This window comes from Toxorhynchites rutilus, chromosome 1 (assembly GCF_029784135.1).
Source record: "Toxorhynchites rutilus septentrionalis strain SRP chromosome 1, ASM2978413v1, whole genome shotgun sequence".
Classification (NCBI taxonomy): domain Eukaryota; kingdom Metazoa; phylum Arthropoda; class Insecta; order Diptera; family Culicidae; genus Toxorhynchites; species Toxorhynchites rutilus.
In genome coordinates, this window is record NC_073744.1 from 133066507 (window position 1) to 133083761 (window position 17255).

Consider the following 17255-nt stretch of genomic DNA (forward strand, 5'->3'; position numbering starts at 1 on the left):
GAAGATCGATGTTTATTTACTTCACGTTTACTGCCGAACTTTTTATATGAACGTGAACGTGAACAAAATCATTCTATTCACCACGATTTTTGAGTTGTTTGTACGCAATGTAGTTCACCGTGAAATGATCGTGCTATTTCACCACCTGTTCAAGTTCACGTTCACGAGAACTCTAAACCAGGCTTAACGGAGAAACATTAACACTTAACATAACAAGTGGTTGTTAAGTGGTTGAAGAATCTTGAACGAGAATTGTGTCAGAAAATAATCTGATATTATAATGATGAGTTTTGGTAGAAGTACTAGGAATTTTATAGTAAAAGGTAAATACAACAGGGTCAATTACAAGATCAATCAATGAACAGTTCTGCGATTTGACCCATGAACTTCCGCTTAGTAAAAAACGTGAATGTTTGAAGGTATTGATAACAAAAAACAAATTTTGGGCGGGACAAAGTTTGCCGGGTCAGCTAGTAATTAATAAATGCAACGCAGCCAAATAGCAACTAAAAGTAGCGAAGATACGCTATTCACTTACATGCGTAGAGGATATGAACAAATTAAAAGTGTTGCACAACGGAGACAAGCAACACACACAAAACCAAACACTTGAATCCACTTAATATATACACATCCATGATCAATTTACACTCTTCTCAAAAGAACTTTTTTGTTAGTATTATTGGCACATAGCATAGCCAGAAGAATTATTTTCCGTGTGAGTCGACAACGATACTTCAGTTTGATTTTTCCCTACATAATGTGGCGGAAAACATGTTGATTGCAATGCCAGATGCACAGCGAGTGAAATATTCGCTCGCGTCCATAGCTCGAGGGGAAAAGAAGATGACACAAAACTAGCAGAATAAGCGGTGTTCGCTGCTTTGGGTGCAGAAAGAAACTGAAAACTTTCTTCAGAGGAGATGCAATATTTATACGCTATCGACGTCGTACTTACTGTGCAATGCAGTTTATGGCGCTAATATTCTCTTTTCGTTATTCCCTTCGTTGTTCCTATTCTCGCGGCGGCATAAGTTGCTCGTTATTGACAGCACGGTTAGGTAAGCACAGAAATAGACAGAACAAATGTATGGGAAAATGGGAATGCTTCCAATTTTCATCAATTTAAACTATATCCATATTATAGGATTATAATGTATAGCATATCAAACAAAATGTCAATTGTCATCATCTTCATCCATCGCTGCGAGTGATTGACCAACTTTTGAAAAAAAATCCACTATTGTAACAATCACCCCCAACTCATCCTGGATACCAAAGGTATATCGTGGAAGAATGTGTGCGCGATGCAACAATACAGAGACACTCTCCACCATGCCGGAGGCGATCTGGCGTAGTGGTAACATCCATGCCTCTCACGCTGAAGGTCACGAGTTCAATTCTCACTCCCGACATTCTTCCAAAAATGGAAGCAAAAGTGACGAACCAGCCAAATGAGTTGAAAATCACTATAATACAGAAAAAAAAAAAAAAAAAACTCTCCACCAGAAAGCACGAAAATCGAAGTGATGCTCTCCCCGACCACAATTGTGAGATTGTTCACGATATCTTCCATTATTCCTTTGTTTCGAAGCCTCTGTGTGTGATTATCACCATTGGGAAAGAATGTTATCTGCTCGCTAGCGAGATTGAGACTGTGATTTGATATCGTTCGATAGGTTCTTAGTAATTCTCAATAAGTTTCAAATCTTAGGGAATTTCCGATTCGTTTGGTATATAAATCGCCAGAATCCGTTCACGACATAAATAGTTATTAACGTTAACTTTATCTCATAAAAACGTGACCTGTTTTCTGATGTGGCACCCTTAATGAAAGACGTAGTTCTACGTCAAAATGAACGCTTCTCGACGGAATCCGATGGGAAAAAGAAGTGGCTAGCGATGGCCAATACTTTGAACATTTTTTAATTCGTTTTATTATTCAAACGAATGTGGTTTTCATGCAAAAAACGGAACGAATTAAATTGCACAGCCTTTATTATGATATAAAAGATTTCATGTCATTTTCATTTTTACTTTCTTCGCTTCTTTTCTTTCAAAGATCTGTACCAAAATTTGTACCATTAAAATGTTGGGTGCATAGAAAAATCTGTTTTATTAGCATGAAATATATAACTTAAGCCCTATAATACTCATTCGTTTGATCGTGTTCTACATACTATTGCGAAATTTGGACTATATTCTGGCGATTGTTAGAATATTCGAACTTAATCAAATGTTTAGATCTCAAGGTTGCGTTCATCGTACGGTTGATGAGCTAGATTTTAAATTTATAATGTTTTGATTATAACAACAAAAATATAAGCTCGGCGACAAAAATAACCACTCGACGGTTGCCGTATTTATAATGAAACATCGAAGCGAGTGGGAAAGTAAATATAGCTATTGATTGTTGTGAACTCTCAGCAGACAAATTAGATATCTATTGTATCCCTGGAAACTGAAAATCCATAACAGATGGTCAATACGCAATCACGCAATCACATATATTCAATGCCAACCTTCACACAGTGCAGTGCATCCCGAGTGGCAACTGATTGACAGTGTATCCCTTGAAATCGATCTCATCGATAGAAAAATTCATAGTTTAATTTTGTTTGCAATTGTACGATAAGAGCGCACACAAATCGCAAATATGAAACATCAACAGGTGGTTCCCGATTATGTTCACATGCTACAAACCTCCGGCACGGTACTGTGTCTGGTCGTCTCCGGCTGGGTGCTGTTCCGGTGAGCCGACCGATCTTGATTATTTCGGCGATCGGTGTTAATTTGTTTAAATCTTTGCAGGCTAGTCCAAGCAGTGTTCTGGCTTCCGGGTTATCTGGAAAAGACTCAGGGAAAATTGTATGAACATTTGGAAATCAGAAGCGACATGCGAACACAATCATTCAACACGAGGGATTCCGTTGACGAAAAGACTGATGCGGGGGCAGAGGGCGAGGGTAATCCTCAAGGTGACCACCACGAGAACGATGACGCTAGTGTTGAATGCGGCAGTAAGAAAGACAATTAAGGAGGTTCGGCTAGTTTTACATCGCTCCCTTCATTTCCACGACGCATTTTGTCTTGTTTTCAACAAGTTTATATTTCTTTGCCTTGGTTGTCGTGTTGTGTTTTACGTTCAAGAATAGTTTAAAGTCAATAACAATGTTTAAACGAATCATACTGCTAGAGTCGAGTTACTAAACCTAGTAATACCTACCCACTAGATCTGAGTTAAAACTATAAGCGCACGACTCAGGGGCTGAGAGAACACATTGTGTTCAAAATTTTAAATCGTTAACTGAGGAAATGCAATAAAATCGAACAGTAAAATTAGCTTAGATTAAATTACATAGGTCTTAAAATTTTCTATCGTCTTGTTTTAGTTGTTGTATTCTCCCTAAATCTGACTAAAGTAAATGATTGCAGTGACACTAGAAACAGATGCGTATGCAAATCGAATTCAATCTATTGAAAAGAAATGCACCTTGAGACTATCACGACCTCTCTAAAACGAGGACGAATGCCGCAGGGGCTGGCTTTCACTGTTAGCTGGAGGTTCAGTCGGTTGCGATTGATTAGGGACATCAGGTGTTGATCCGTTTTGTTCCTGGAATGGAAACAACAGAAATGGTGTATATATTTGCATTTTCATATAGTTACAGTTATTAGTAGAGGATTGTAGGCCGATTGTATGTTTGGGAACTCTTGTTTCCCAAAACATGCAATTTATTTACTGTTTTTAGAATTATTCTTTCAATCGTATCATAAAAATGTGTTTTCCAATGTTTTTTTTACTGAAACTTACGGATCAAAAAGTTGAACATTTTTTGAGATGCGGATAAAACGCAATATATGAAGCGAAGTTGAAGAAGTTGTCATTCGCGAGAGAAATTATTTTCTTTCAACCATGGTATTAAATCATTTTAAAAGTCCGATAAATGTTGAAAACCGTCATCAATATTAAAGAGTGATTCAAATATTGAGAATAACATAAGGCTTTAGTGTTTGCCAAATGATCCATTCACTGAAAAAATCGCTTTCGTTCGTTCAAATATGATCATACACAAATCATTTCCCCCAGCGGCATTCTTTTGTTGTTACGTGTTCAAATCACGACACAAAAGAGAAGGAGACAACTCTGCATCGGTTCGCACTTCATGATACACCGACACGCAAGCAGAACCATCATATACGCTTTCGGTGCAGAAAGTATATTTTCTTCTTTGCCTCTAATGGCGGGTTTACATTAGGGAGATCTATAGCTATAGATGAATTTATTCACGTGAAAATAGGTGTAAACGGGTGAGAATAAATATGATACACTTATTCGAGGTATATATAACTTAAATAAATTCAGCATATGTAAACGCTTGTGAATTTCTCACTGGTGAGAAATCACTAAAGTTGGATGCAGTTCTACTTCAGGTGAATAAATTCACCGAAAATATGAATATATTCATTATAGAAGTTCACCTAGTGTAAACGGTTGATGCGATTTCTATAAATCTCATCATATTTCGTCACATGAATATATCACTAGTCTAAACCCACCCTAACATATACATATCGACCTCTCCATGAAACAGCAGGATCGTACGGACTACGCAAAGCGAATGATTCATATTCAGCTAATGTAACAGATCCTGATTTTTAACTCTCAGAGAGTGCAAACTCTATGATTATTTAGCTCGATAGAGGGAAGGGTAGACAGATCATATTTTCCATTTTTAACGCCGTTATCCCTTGAAATATGTATATTCATATATATATATAGGCATAGTTTTACTAGCAACACCGCTCTCTTTTCCCATTCGTTGCTCTCCGCAAATGGTGACCGAATGATGACGTAATTTTTCTTGTATCATTTATTGCTTTGCACTTGTCTGTGCAGTGGGTTTCGCTATAGTAGAGCGGGACGATATATGCGGTTCAAACTTGTATGCAGGCTTCGAAAATGGTTTGCGATGTTTGATACAGCTCGAATATGCAAATAGTCTTCATTCCTCTCTTGGTTTAATCATGTTATGTTACACAAGTGATTACCGTCATTCATACGAGTATCTGAATGATCCTCTCATGTTTGGTTATATGTTCGTGAGAGGTTATTTGCATGACACATTGTGTATCATTCGATTTTGATCGAGATCCAAACACTGTAAAGGCGCGTCCACATTATGCCGAATGATGCCGATCGGCATGTACCAGGCGGCATATTCGGTTCGTTATGTAATGTGGACGCCACATCGGGTACACGAAGCCGGAACCCCATCGGATGTACGAAGCCGTCACGAACACACGAAGCACAATGTCGTCAACGCTAATTTACTTCGTTTTGTTTTGGTTCGACTTTCTCGAACCGGACCCACTTGTTTCGGGTTGGGTTCGGTTTGTTTCGAGTTGGTTTTCGGCACATCGGCAAGCCCGGGCGGTACGTCCACATTTAGTCGGCTTTACCAGGCGGCCAAGGCCGCTCGGCGTAATGTGGACGCGTCTTAAGGCTAGCATAAACATAAAATTCAAAGTGTAACTATACGAATAAATCTTATGCCCTTCTTATTCCCACAGTCCTGGTGTTCTACACTACCCCTAAATAAAAAGCATGTGAGTTTAGCTGCGATAAGACAGATAAAATTTAAAGAAAGTGATGATCATTGGAGTTTTATCAACTACTAGCTGACCCGGCGAACTTCGTCCCGCCAAAAATTTGTTTTTTCTCATCAATACCTTCGAACATTCACGTTTTCTTACTATGAGCAAGTTCATGGGTCCAATCGCAGAACTTTCCATTGATTGATCTTTCAATCGACACCGTTTAATTTACCTTTTACTATAAAATTCCTAGTATTTCTAACAAAACTCATCATTATAATATCAGATTATTTTCAGACACAATTCTTGTTCAAGATTTTTCAACCACTTGCAAATAACATGTTTCTCCGTTACAAGGAATAAATGTTTTATACAGAAAATATGATAGAATAAAGACAGCCCTAAATCGGACAATTCCTTCCTCGAGTTCTGCCCTTATCAACACATCCGGCGATCCTTTTTTTTTTGGTATAGATAGAAGATGATATAGGAGTGCGTTTCATCACATTAAAATCCATTTCCAGTTTCGAACAAAGATCAATTTCACTAGCGCAACCATCAAATGGACTAACATCCATTTTTTTCTGAATTTCCCCTTTTTCCTTCAGAGTTTTCCAAAAATTTTCAATTGTCATATTTGTTTGGAATGTTTTTGATTGAAATATGTGTAATATTTTTATGAAATCCCCTCTACATTCCAGAGAATGTCATACCATCATAGAAACATTTCTCATACCCAGAAACCCTCACATTCCAAATTGTGCTTGTTTAGTTCTCGAGTTATGCAGAAGTTTCATTTGTATGGCAGCCCCCTTAGAGAGGGTGGTGGAGTGTCTCACCACCGTAAAAACATTTATTGCACCCTAAAACCTTCACATGCCAAATTTGGTTTGGTTTGCTTGATTAATTCTCGAGTAATTCAGAAATTTGCGTGTCATTTGCATGGCTGCCCCCTCTTAGAGAGGGGGTGGAGAGTCTAACCATCACAGAAACATTTATTGCATCCTAAAACCCTCAGATGCAAAAGTTTGGTTTCATTTGCTTGATTAATTCTCGAGTAATGAAGAAATTTGTGTTTCATTTCTATGGCAGCCCCCCACAGAAAGGTGGGAGGAGTGTTGAACCACATTAGAAATGTTTCTTGCTCCCTAAAACCTCCACATGCCAAATTTGGTTCAGTTTGCTTGATTAGTTCTTGAATTATGCAGAAATGAATGCTTCATTTGCATGGCAGTCCCCCCCTCAGAGAGAGGGGAGGAGTGTCTATTCACCATGGAAAGGTTTCGTGTCCCCTAAAACATCCGCATGACATATTTGGCACCATGATTAGTTTTCGAATTATGCAGAAATTTGTCTTTCATTTGTGTGTAAAACTTTCACATGCCAAATTTGGTTTCATATGCTTGATTATTTCTCGAGTTAAGCAGAAATTTGTGTTTTATTTCTATGGCAGCCCCCCTTAGAGAGGGGGAGGAGTCTAACCACCATGTACATGTAAGTATCAAATATCATGCTACATGTTTTCTAGTATTGTCTCAATGGAATCGCACCTCTATACATCGTTCGTACAACGACAACCAATCAGCACCAAACAAGCGTTCAACATAGCATGCATACAGAGCCATACATTGGTGGCTTGAAGTGACTAAGAATATAAACACTTCTTATGATTTTACGCTATTCTCAAAAGAAACGCTTCTGTTAATATTACTGACCTCCAAAAAAGTTGCATTACTATCTCACGCTCGAGATAAGCGCAGCTGTTATCCTTAGTGGAGAAATTTTTGCCACTTGCAAGCAAAACCTAATCACATACAAAATTCTAGAACGACATTTATTGGTGACTAAATAAACAAAATAAATTATTTCTGTAAACTCAATTACCTCGAAAATAGGTTCGAAGCCTCGAAAAGAGGTTATTGAGTTAACCCAAATAACTCACAACATTTCAGCACGAAAATTCACATATCATATCATATCCACTATGGTTTAGCTTAATATTCCTCAAATAATCATTCTGCGTATACGATGTATCGCTTAGATCGATCCATTGAAAATAGTAGTAAACTTATTGGCGGTGGAGTTTTGTTGGCAGTAAACTCAAAATTCGTATCACGAGAAATTTTCCATCCAGCCGGCCGTTCTGTTGAGCAAATATGGGCAGCTATTTCGTTGTATAATCGAACGATGTACCTTGGTGTCGTTTACATTCCTCCTGATCGTACCAATGACTCGGTGGTTATTAATCAGCATATTTCGACTATTCACTGGATCACAGAACAAATGGAGATGAATGACAGTATCCTCTTGCTGGGTGATTTGAACATGCCTGGCATCGCTTGGTCTTTAAGTGCATCGAAATATCTATATCTAGATTATTCCAATTCATCTGTAAATTCATTTACAGAGTGTCTGCTAGATTGCCTTAGCACCGCCGGTTTATGTCAAATGAATAGCATCCTCAACGACAACAACCGTATTCTTGACCTATGTTTTAGTAGTGCAGAGATCGTTTTCAAGACGGAAGTGATTGAAGCTCCCGCCCCTTTGGTGAAACAATGCCGTCATCATCCACCACTACTGATCTCTGTATCCATTAGTCCGCCGCTTGTTTCCGATCACACTACGGAGTTAATTCATTACAACTATCGCAAGGCCGACTTTTCGTCAATGAACCGTTTCTTTCTAAGCATAGATTGGAATGAAATTTTGAACGATTATGACATAGACAAAGCGACATCATCCATGACAAATGTGTTGATTTACGCAATTGAGAAGTTCGTTCCCAAAAGGATGACTAGTAAAACACCCTTTCCACCGTGGACAAATCGTAATTTGAAACGACTAAAGTCAATCAAAAAATCCAACCTTAAAAAATTTTCACAATATCGCTGTGACTATTGGAAAAACCGGTATTCAGTTTCGAACAAAAATTACAAACGATTGAACAATGCGTTGTATGTTGCTTATCAAAATCGTACACAAATGAATTTGCGTGTCAACCCAAGAGGTTTCTGGAGTTATGTTGACAGCCAGAGGAAAGAGATTGGTTTGCCTACTACGATGATGCGCGATAATGATGTGGCTACCACCAGAGAAGGTATCTGCGAGTTGTTCCGGAAACAATTTAGCGGAGTCTTTGTCGACGAAAAACTTACTTGCGATCAAGTATCTGCAGCTATGAACAACGTACCCAGCCTGTCATCTGTCAGATATTATCCCGTGATCAATGCAGCTATTGTACACAATGCCTGTAAAAAATTGAAAAAATCTTCAAATTACGGACCCGATAGTATCCCGTCTGTCGTCTTGAAGATGTGTTCTAGCAGCCTCTCGATACCGTTGAGTAACTTATTCCGCCGCACCATTCTCTGCGGAAGGTTTTTGAATCTATGGAAAAAATAATTTGTCTTCCCAGTATTTAAAAAGAGTTGCAAAAAAGACGTCAGAAACTACAGAGGAATTGCTTCCCTATGCGCTATCTCCAAGCTATTCGAGATAATAATTCTGGACTTCATATCGCATGCGTGCAACAACTACATCGCAGAAGAACAACATGGTTTCATGCCCAAAAGATCAACTGTCACTAATCTCGTTCTATATACATCGTACATTATCCGCTCTTTGGAATCGAGAAAACAAATTGATGCGGTATATACAGATTTCTCTGCAGCGTTTGATATTATCAACCACGACATCGCAGTAGCCAAGCTTCATCGTCTTGGTTTCAACGGTCCACTTTTGAAATGGCTCCACTCCTACCTCACTGACCGCGTTATGTCAGTGAAAATAGGCGACACAATATCCACTCCTTTTCGGGTAACATCTGGTGTTCCTCAGGGCAGTCACCTTGGTCCTTACCTGTTTTTACTGTATCTCAACGATATAAATTTCAGTTTGAAGTGTCTCAAACTCTCGTATGCAGATGACTTCAAATTGTTCCTCCCAGTAAACTGCATCGAAGATGCTGAGATTTTACAACAGCAACTCAACATCTCCGCCGAATGGTGTGCAAACAACAGGATGCTTTTGAATCCATCAAAGTGTTCGGTAATATCGTTCTCACGCAAGCGTTCGTCGATAATCTTCGAATATAAGCTGCATGGTGTTAAATTGGATCGTGTCAGTACCATTAAGGACCTCGGCGTTATGCTGGATTCGAAACTCACTTTTCGCGACCACGTATCCTATATCATCGCTAAAGCGTCCAGAACACTTGGATTTATCTTTCGCGTCACAAAGCGATTCAAGGACGTGCACTGTATCAAGACTCTTTATTGCTCGTTGGTTCGCTCGATTCTGGAGTTTGCTTGTGTGGTGTGGTCGCCGTACTACCAGAATAGTGTTCATCAAATTGAGTCGATCCAGCGGAAATTCATCCGATTCGCACTACGCAATTTACCATGGAATGACCCAATAAATCTTCCTAGCTACGAGGATCGATGCAAACTAATAGGGTTTAACTCATTAGTTTCACGGAGAAACGTTGCCAAGGCCCTATTTACTTCGGACTGAATTACCGCTAGCATCGACTGTCCTGAGCTCCTCCGGTTAATCAACTTTAATGTTAATCGTAGTAACTTGCGTTCTCGTCATTTTCTCTACATCTCCTCAACACGAACAAATTACGGATACCATGAACCTGTGACTAGTATGTGCCGTTTGTTTAACCGTTGTAGCTCCGGTTTTGGCTGTCATCTTTCACGTTCGTCCCTCAAAAAATTGTATGTTATTGCTCTTACATAATTTGAAATTTCTTATGTATTAGTTTTAGTAGGCTTAGTGAAAAATAGTTTTAGTTTTAGTTTTTTATATCATACATTAGGGCATGTGTAGCCTGTTGTATTTGTGAATTAAATAAATAAATAAATAAATCATGTGGCGCACAACGCCTGCTTCGCCATAGCGTCAGATTCATGCATTGAAGCAATGTCAAAGGCCTCAACGAAGCCCTTATGACGATTGAATATTTGGCATGTGGAGGTTTTAGGGGGCACGAAATGTTTCTATGGTGGTTTGACACTCCTTTCTCCTCTCTAAAGAGGGGAAGGAGAGGGTGCTGAACAACTCGAGGGCTAATCAAACAAATGTAATTAAAACTTAGCATATAGAGGTTTTAGGGGTCGATAAACGTTTCTATGATGGTTCGACACTCCTTTGGCTCCCATACAAACATAAAAAACAATGCAATAATTGAGTAATTTGGCATCAATTCATAAAATCAAGAAGGCCATGGCATGGTTTAATGAATGAGGGCTTCCGATTCTGGACTGGTCAACTCGTTTACCAGATCAAAGCCCATTCACATGAGGAGTGATCTTACGAATAGTAGATGCAGCTTACAAGCATTAAGAGTAATTTAAAGAGCTTAAACGAGCAGTATCCTCTGCGTAGAACGAGATACACACTACAACATGGCGCACCTTGGTCGAAACCACCCCGAATGGGTTATTTGAACTAGTTGAAAACTAAAGATGATCTATGAATTAGAAACTTATTGTAATTCATGCGAAATTGACGTTAATTTTGTAAAGGAGTGAGAGTTCTTCCATCTGGTTCTGTAGTTATGGAATTTTTGTTTTTTTGAATGTTTCGCGCCTGAACACCTGAACAATAAAGTTCGAATGATCAATATTTTAAATGAAGATAATTGTTATATTCTACTCTTTATATTTCAATTCAACCGATTTCTCACATATCTCCGGAAACTCAGAAAAAATGATTGGTTCTACAGTTGTGAAAAGCAGTGTATATAAAAATGGATTTCTGCCTGTATGTCTCATTCTTATGAACTCGGAGACTACTGAACCGATCGACATGAAAATTGGTATGTAGGGATTATTGGGATCGGGGAAGGTTCTTATGATAGTTCGAGACCCCAAAAACAAATTTTGGGCGGCACGAAGTTTGCCGGGTCAGCTAGTAATGATATAAAAATATTATCAGAAAAAACTGATCTAAATTCCATGTAGTAAACATCATACAATATTAAATAGGATATTTATTCTGAACGAAAAAATTTATATTTGTTCATAATTCTTATTAAAAAATGTGTTATGTTTTTTGTGTGTGATATTTTTCTAAAATTGAACGCTTTATTTGCTTTATGTACCGCTGTCGTTTCTTTTAACTTTGTATTAGATTATAAAAAGCCGAATATCTGGCTATTCGGTCTCGAAGCTGGCCGTATATCCGTTATCCGGTATCCGGCCAAATCACTATCCGTTTTATCACTAATCGAAAACATTTTGAGGTTCTCCTAAAAATTATGGCTTATTCATCGAAAAAATCGGACGTGCGATTGTCCTGATACTTCTAAAGCCTTTTCGTCTTACTACAACCAACAAAAAAACAAAACTCACCTGCATCCGTTTGTTTTTGTTATCCTCTATACGTTGCATCAGCGTGATGCGCTTCCGCGGCGGCAGCGACATCCGGTCCGAATCCTCCACCGTCGTACCATTCAGATTGACCTGAGCCATAGCCTCCTGGTGGTCCCTCAGATTGGCATCGATGTACTTTTTAAGGTTAACATTCGGCCTGCGCCCAAGCTTGGTATAGTCTGGCGTTTGCAGCAGAGGCTCCTGCCCGGCTGCGGCAAGGGATGCGTTCAGCCTTTCCAAGATATCGAAAGAAGCTGATATTTGTTCCGAGGCCGAAATGACACTGTTTCGACGGGGAATTGTTTTCCGTTTTGCACGAACCAGTTCAGGCAACATGTTTTGATGAGAAATACGCTTGGTGAGCTTGCGTGCGACCTTGCTGTCAGATTTTTGTTTGCAAATTGAACCAGCACTGCGTTGTTTTTTCACCACCTTCCAATCTGCAACGTTTTTCATCTGGGCCTGTTTGTCGTGTTTCGTGGGAGACATGCTGGAAGGAGTGAGTGACCGATTCTGCGGAAATTCGGGTACACTGCGGAATGCAGCATGTCCAAGTTCCACCTGTCTTTCGGCCATCGCGAATGCTGCTCCCCGGTAGCACCCAGAGGAAAGTGGCGCTTTAACCTTTGAGGAGTACGATCTGAGCGATTCTTTTTTCGTTTCGCTCTTCTCCGGCGAAGCAGATATTGAGCTCGTACGACTAGATTCGCTTCTAGATTTGTTAGCAGGTGGTGCTTGGTCTAGGAACATTCCCTGCAGAGGGAACTTTTCTATGTCCGCGTCTTTGTGGAGTAAATGTGTCAAGTCGTACACAAAATCTTTATCCACAGGTTTAACCCGGTTTCGCACGGGTCGTTTCTGGTTCGCACTAGGCATATCTTCTTCAATCGAGGGAGATTTTTCCTTCCCGTTTTTGTCAGTTGGTGTGGAAGTTAGTACGCAACTACGTACAACTCGCGGTCGTCCTCGTTTTTTTGGAGAGCTTAGCGCTGACTTAGACCGTATGGCACTGGTTTCATGTGTGGTGGTATCCACGAGCGTCAGCTTGCTTCCCGCAGTTGAATCCATGAAAGAAGATATATCCGTTGCGCTGATATCGAAACTTCGTCCCATGGCTCCAATGATGGCTTGTATCGGATCCGCTGGGGGTTCGGTAGATTTTTTCTTGGTCTTATTGCTCTGCTGGATGTTGATTAAAGCTTCTATTTCTTCAGGGGTGCCCTTCATATCATGTTCCTGGAAGCGGATGAATCCAATTAGTATTGATGCTCATAATGATATTATAATTATGTACACTCAAATGATTCCATGTCAATATATTTCCAAATAATTTGTTCATTGTTTGGGCTGCAGAGATGAAGATATGATGCAATAAAAAGCCGTTCAGGTTGACCAACGATTCTATTGGAATACTCCTCAGTTTGAATGGTTATATAACGTTTATCAGAATATCAATAACACGAAATACAATTACCCGAAAAATATTACCAGAATGAAGAAGAACAATCGCAGGAATCTATATACAAAAAAAAACCTATTTCTATCTGCCTGTTCCTATGTAGAAATTTTTGGGACCCGGAAAGTTCGAGGTTCAAGGCCCCTACCTCCTCTGGAAGGTAGGGTTCCCATACAAATGAAACTCAAATTTCTCCATAACTTTTGAACTAATCAAGCAAATGGAACCAAATTTGGCATGTGAGGATTTTAGAATACAAGAAATGTTTCTATCGTGGTTTGACAAGGCAGGGGAGTGGAGGGGGAGGTCCCATACAAATGAAACACATATTTCAATCAAACATTCTAATTATCCAGGCCAGTGCGCCGAAAATTCACGCTCTATCAAAAGAAATCGACGAAAATGACATAGAATACCATTCATCATCAAAGAAAGCATTGCTCGATCGTTTGAAATTGGTTCACATCGTTAATTGCATTCCGAAAGGGTTCAATTTTTTCTATGTTTGCTTCAGTTCTACACATTTTATGTAAAATTAATTCATATTGTATGAATATTATCCTTTCTTCACCCTTTCTATCCCTTGACCGATTTAGTTTTTCGACCTTTATCGTTCGGTCGATCCTAGATGTATTTACCTTGGATGGATTTTTATTTACTTAAGGTGAAGGTGGAACGAAGCCATTGTAGTAGTAGAGTAGTGCGGGGCAAAGGTGCACACAGGGCAAAAGTGCGCATTGGCCTTTTGAAGCAAACGAGCATAAAAATTCTACAACAGTGTATTCGTATGATACATTATTTCACCATATAAACACGATACATTTCATGAAAGTGGTAAAAAGTTATGAGGTAAAAAGAGTTTTGCGATGTTTTGATCTATTTTTTTCAGTTTTAGAGATGACGATTTACTTACCTAAAATAACTGGAAAGTTCGAAACTACACTGTCAAGGAAATCTTCATTCTGTAGTAGATGATAGTGCGTATTCGTTTTTGGAAAAAGTTCAAGAGCTTTTTTTAAAAATTCGATTAGTTCAAAAATTGCTTGTGGGGCAAAGGTGCGCACTAGCGTTTTGCTCTGAAAAAAAATTATAAAATGTTTTCAACAAATTTTTTAACGGGACCGGGGTTTTTTCAACAATGAGTTTAAAATAAATCAAGTGAAGGTAACTATGTATTTATAAACTTGATCTATATAAATAAAAATGATTTGATGTCAGTTCCTCACGATTAAACTCAAGAACGGAGAAACGGAACTAAATAGTCAGTGATGCGTCTTAGTCTGCATCAGGTTTATATATCAAAAAAGAAATTATATATCGCGAGTATAGATTAAGTACATAAAAATAATTTCTGTGGGAACTTGAGTGTTCGAAATGATTTATATCAATACTAGCTAACCCGGCAAACTTCGTCCTGCCCAAAATTTGTTTTTTGTTATCAACACCTTCAAACATTCTTGCTTTGAGCAAGTTCATGGGCCCAATCGCAGAACTGTTCATTGATTGATCTTCTAATCGACCCCATTGAATTTACCTTTTACTATGAAATTCCTAGTATTTCTAACAAAACTCATCATTATAATAACAGTTTATTTCAGACACAATTCTCGTTCAAGATTTTTCAACCACTTGCAAATAACATGTTTCTCCGTTACATGGAATAAATGTTTTATACAGAGAATATGATAGAATAAAGACAGCCCTAAATCGGACAATTCCTTCCTCGAGTTCTGCTCTTATCAACACATTCGGCGATACATTTTTATTTGTATAGATAGAAGAAGATATAGGAGTGAGTTTCATCGTGCGTAGAACGTATGGGAATTTAATTTTCCGAATTTTCCCTTTTTCCTTCAGTTTTCCGAAAATTTTCAATTGTCATGTTTGGTTGGAATATTTTTGGTTGAAATATGTGTAATATTTTTATGAGACCCCCCTCCATTCCAGAGGAGGGAGGGGTGTCATACCATCTTAGAAACATTTCTCATACCCAAAAACCCTCACACCCCAAATTGTGCTTGATTAGTTATCGAGTTATGCAGAAATATGTGTTTCAGTTCTAGACAGTCCCCTTCCCCTCAGAAAGGTGAGAGGAGTGTTGAACCACTTTAGAAATGAATCTTGCCCCCTAAAACCTCCACATGCCAAATTTGGTTCAGTCTGCTTGATTAGTTCTTGAATTATGCAGAAATGTATGTTTCGTTTCTATGGCAGCACCCCCCTTAGGGGGTGGATAGTCTAACCACCGTAAAAACATTTATTGCACCCTCAAACCTCCACATGCCACATTTGGTTTCATTTGCTTGATTAATTCTCGAGTAATGCAGAAATTTGTGTTTCATTTGTATGGCAGCCCCCCCTTAGAGAAGGGGATGGAGAGTCTAACCCCCATAGAAACATTTATTGCATCCTAAAACCTCAATATGCCTAATTTGGTTTCATTTGCTTGATTAATTCTCGTATAATGCAGAAATTTGTGTTTCATTTGTATGGCAGCCCCCTTTAGAGAGGGGGGTGGAGGAAAACATTCATTGCACCCTGAAACCTTAATATGCCTAATTTGGTTTCATTTGCTTCTCATGTATGGCAGCCCCCCCTCAGAGAGGGGTGGTATATATATATATATATATATATATATATATATATATATATATATATATATATATATATATATATATATATTTATATATATATATATATATATATATATATATATATATATATATATATCAAATGTTGGATATTTTCGGATATCTTTTATTGTCAGTCTTCTCCCTCCCAAAAATTTCCACGTGGTATGTTCGACCATAACACCCACTCTTTTCCACCCATAAAAACCATAAAACACCCACCGGAGGGCCTACTGGACGGTGCCTACACTCTTTAGTAATGATGCTTCTCCCGCTTCTGATGATAAACCATTTATTATTGGTATAAGTTATCTCAGAAGTTCAATTCAATTAGTGCGCACCTTTGCCACCACTATGGGGCAAAGGTGCGCATTTGTCTTTTTGTATTAGAATAGGGATTTGTCCAATTACAAACACAACTCGAGAAATGCTTGTACTACGTTTCGAAGGTAATATATATAGTAACAATTTGGTAAGCAAACGGAATTTCATTTGCTTTTATTTCAAGAGTTATTGGACAATAACAGTTAGGTGCCCCGCATTACTGTATAGGTGAAACCACGTGTTTTCTTGGAGTAACAGTGTTTGTGAGAGAAGAGTGAAGCACACAGTTAATTAAGTTGATAATTCCTTCGTTGATCGTATTTTTTTCACACATTCACGTTGGAGAGCTTCAACCCTTTTCTTCGTTGGCCAAGGCATGATTGAATGTAATACTTTTCCGTTTACTATTGTTGACAGTAGAGGCAGCCGTGGCAGTGTTTCGAGCTCTGCAATACAAGTTTCTTAATCAATGTTAAAATAGCTAAATCTTACGTTATAAACCCATTAAACGTGTAAAAATAATAATTGTATTGATATCAACAAAATTTTATTTTTTTTTTTCATGACATGAAACGTTATGACTCAGGAATAACATTTTATTGAGTGGTTTCTATAGCTGTTTCGACTATGTTGTCTGGCAGCTATGTCGAAAAAATAACCATGCTTTCACCAATACAAACAAAGCCATTGAGGAAAATTGAAAAATGAAATTTTAGCTTCCAGATCACTAGCTCGAGTTTTCCGACGTTTTTCATTATACATTGCGACGGCAGATGAAAATGTAAAATCTTGTGAGTAAGTGATTAGAGTTTGGTTAATATTACTTGATGGGAAGTGTGCGAAAACGATCATTTTCTACACACT

The 17255-nt window shown here is 38.4% G+C and overlaps 2 protein-coding genes across 5 annotated transcripts in view; one reads left to right on the forward strand and one right to left on the reverse strand.

Annotated features, from left to right (window-relative positions):
• Window positions 1-2535: 2535 nt before the first annotated feature.
• Window positions 2536-3440, forward strand: LOC129779093 (uncharacterized). The gene is made up of 2 exons (XM_055786364.1): window positions 2536-2751; window positions 2812-3440. Exons 1-2 carry the CDS (start codon window positions 2657-2659, stop codon window positions 3035-3037), a joined length of 321 nt encoding a protein of 106 aa, XP_055642339.1. The 5' UTR covers window positions 2536-2656; the 3' UTR covers window positions 3038-3440.
• The window catches only part of LOC129779073 (uncharacterized), an 80364-nt gene continuing 66202 nt past the window's right edge, over window positions 3094-17255 (reverse strand). For all 4 annotated transcript variants that reach the window (XM_055786352.1, XM_055786341.1, XM_055786335.1 and 1 more), the window contains exons 6-7: window positions 11961-13217; window positions 3094-3616 (exon numbers count right to left, since the gene is read on the reverse strand). In XM_055786352.1, the coding sequence (XP_055642327.1) occupies window positions 3515-3616; window positions 11961-13217 (1359 nt within the window). In that variant the 3' untranslated portion in view covers window positions 3094-3514. The remainder of the gene's footprint in view (window positions 3617-11960; window positions 13218-17255) is intronic.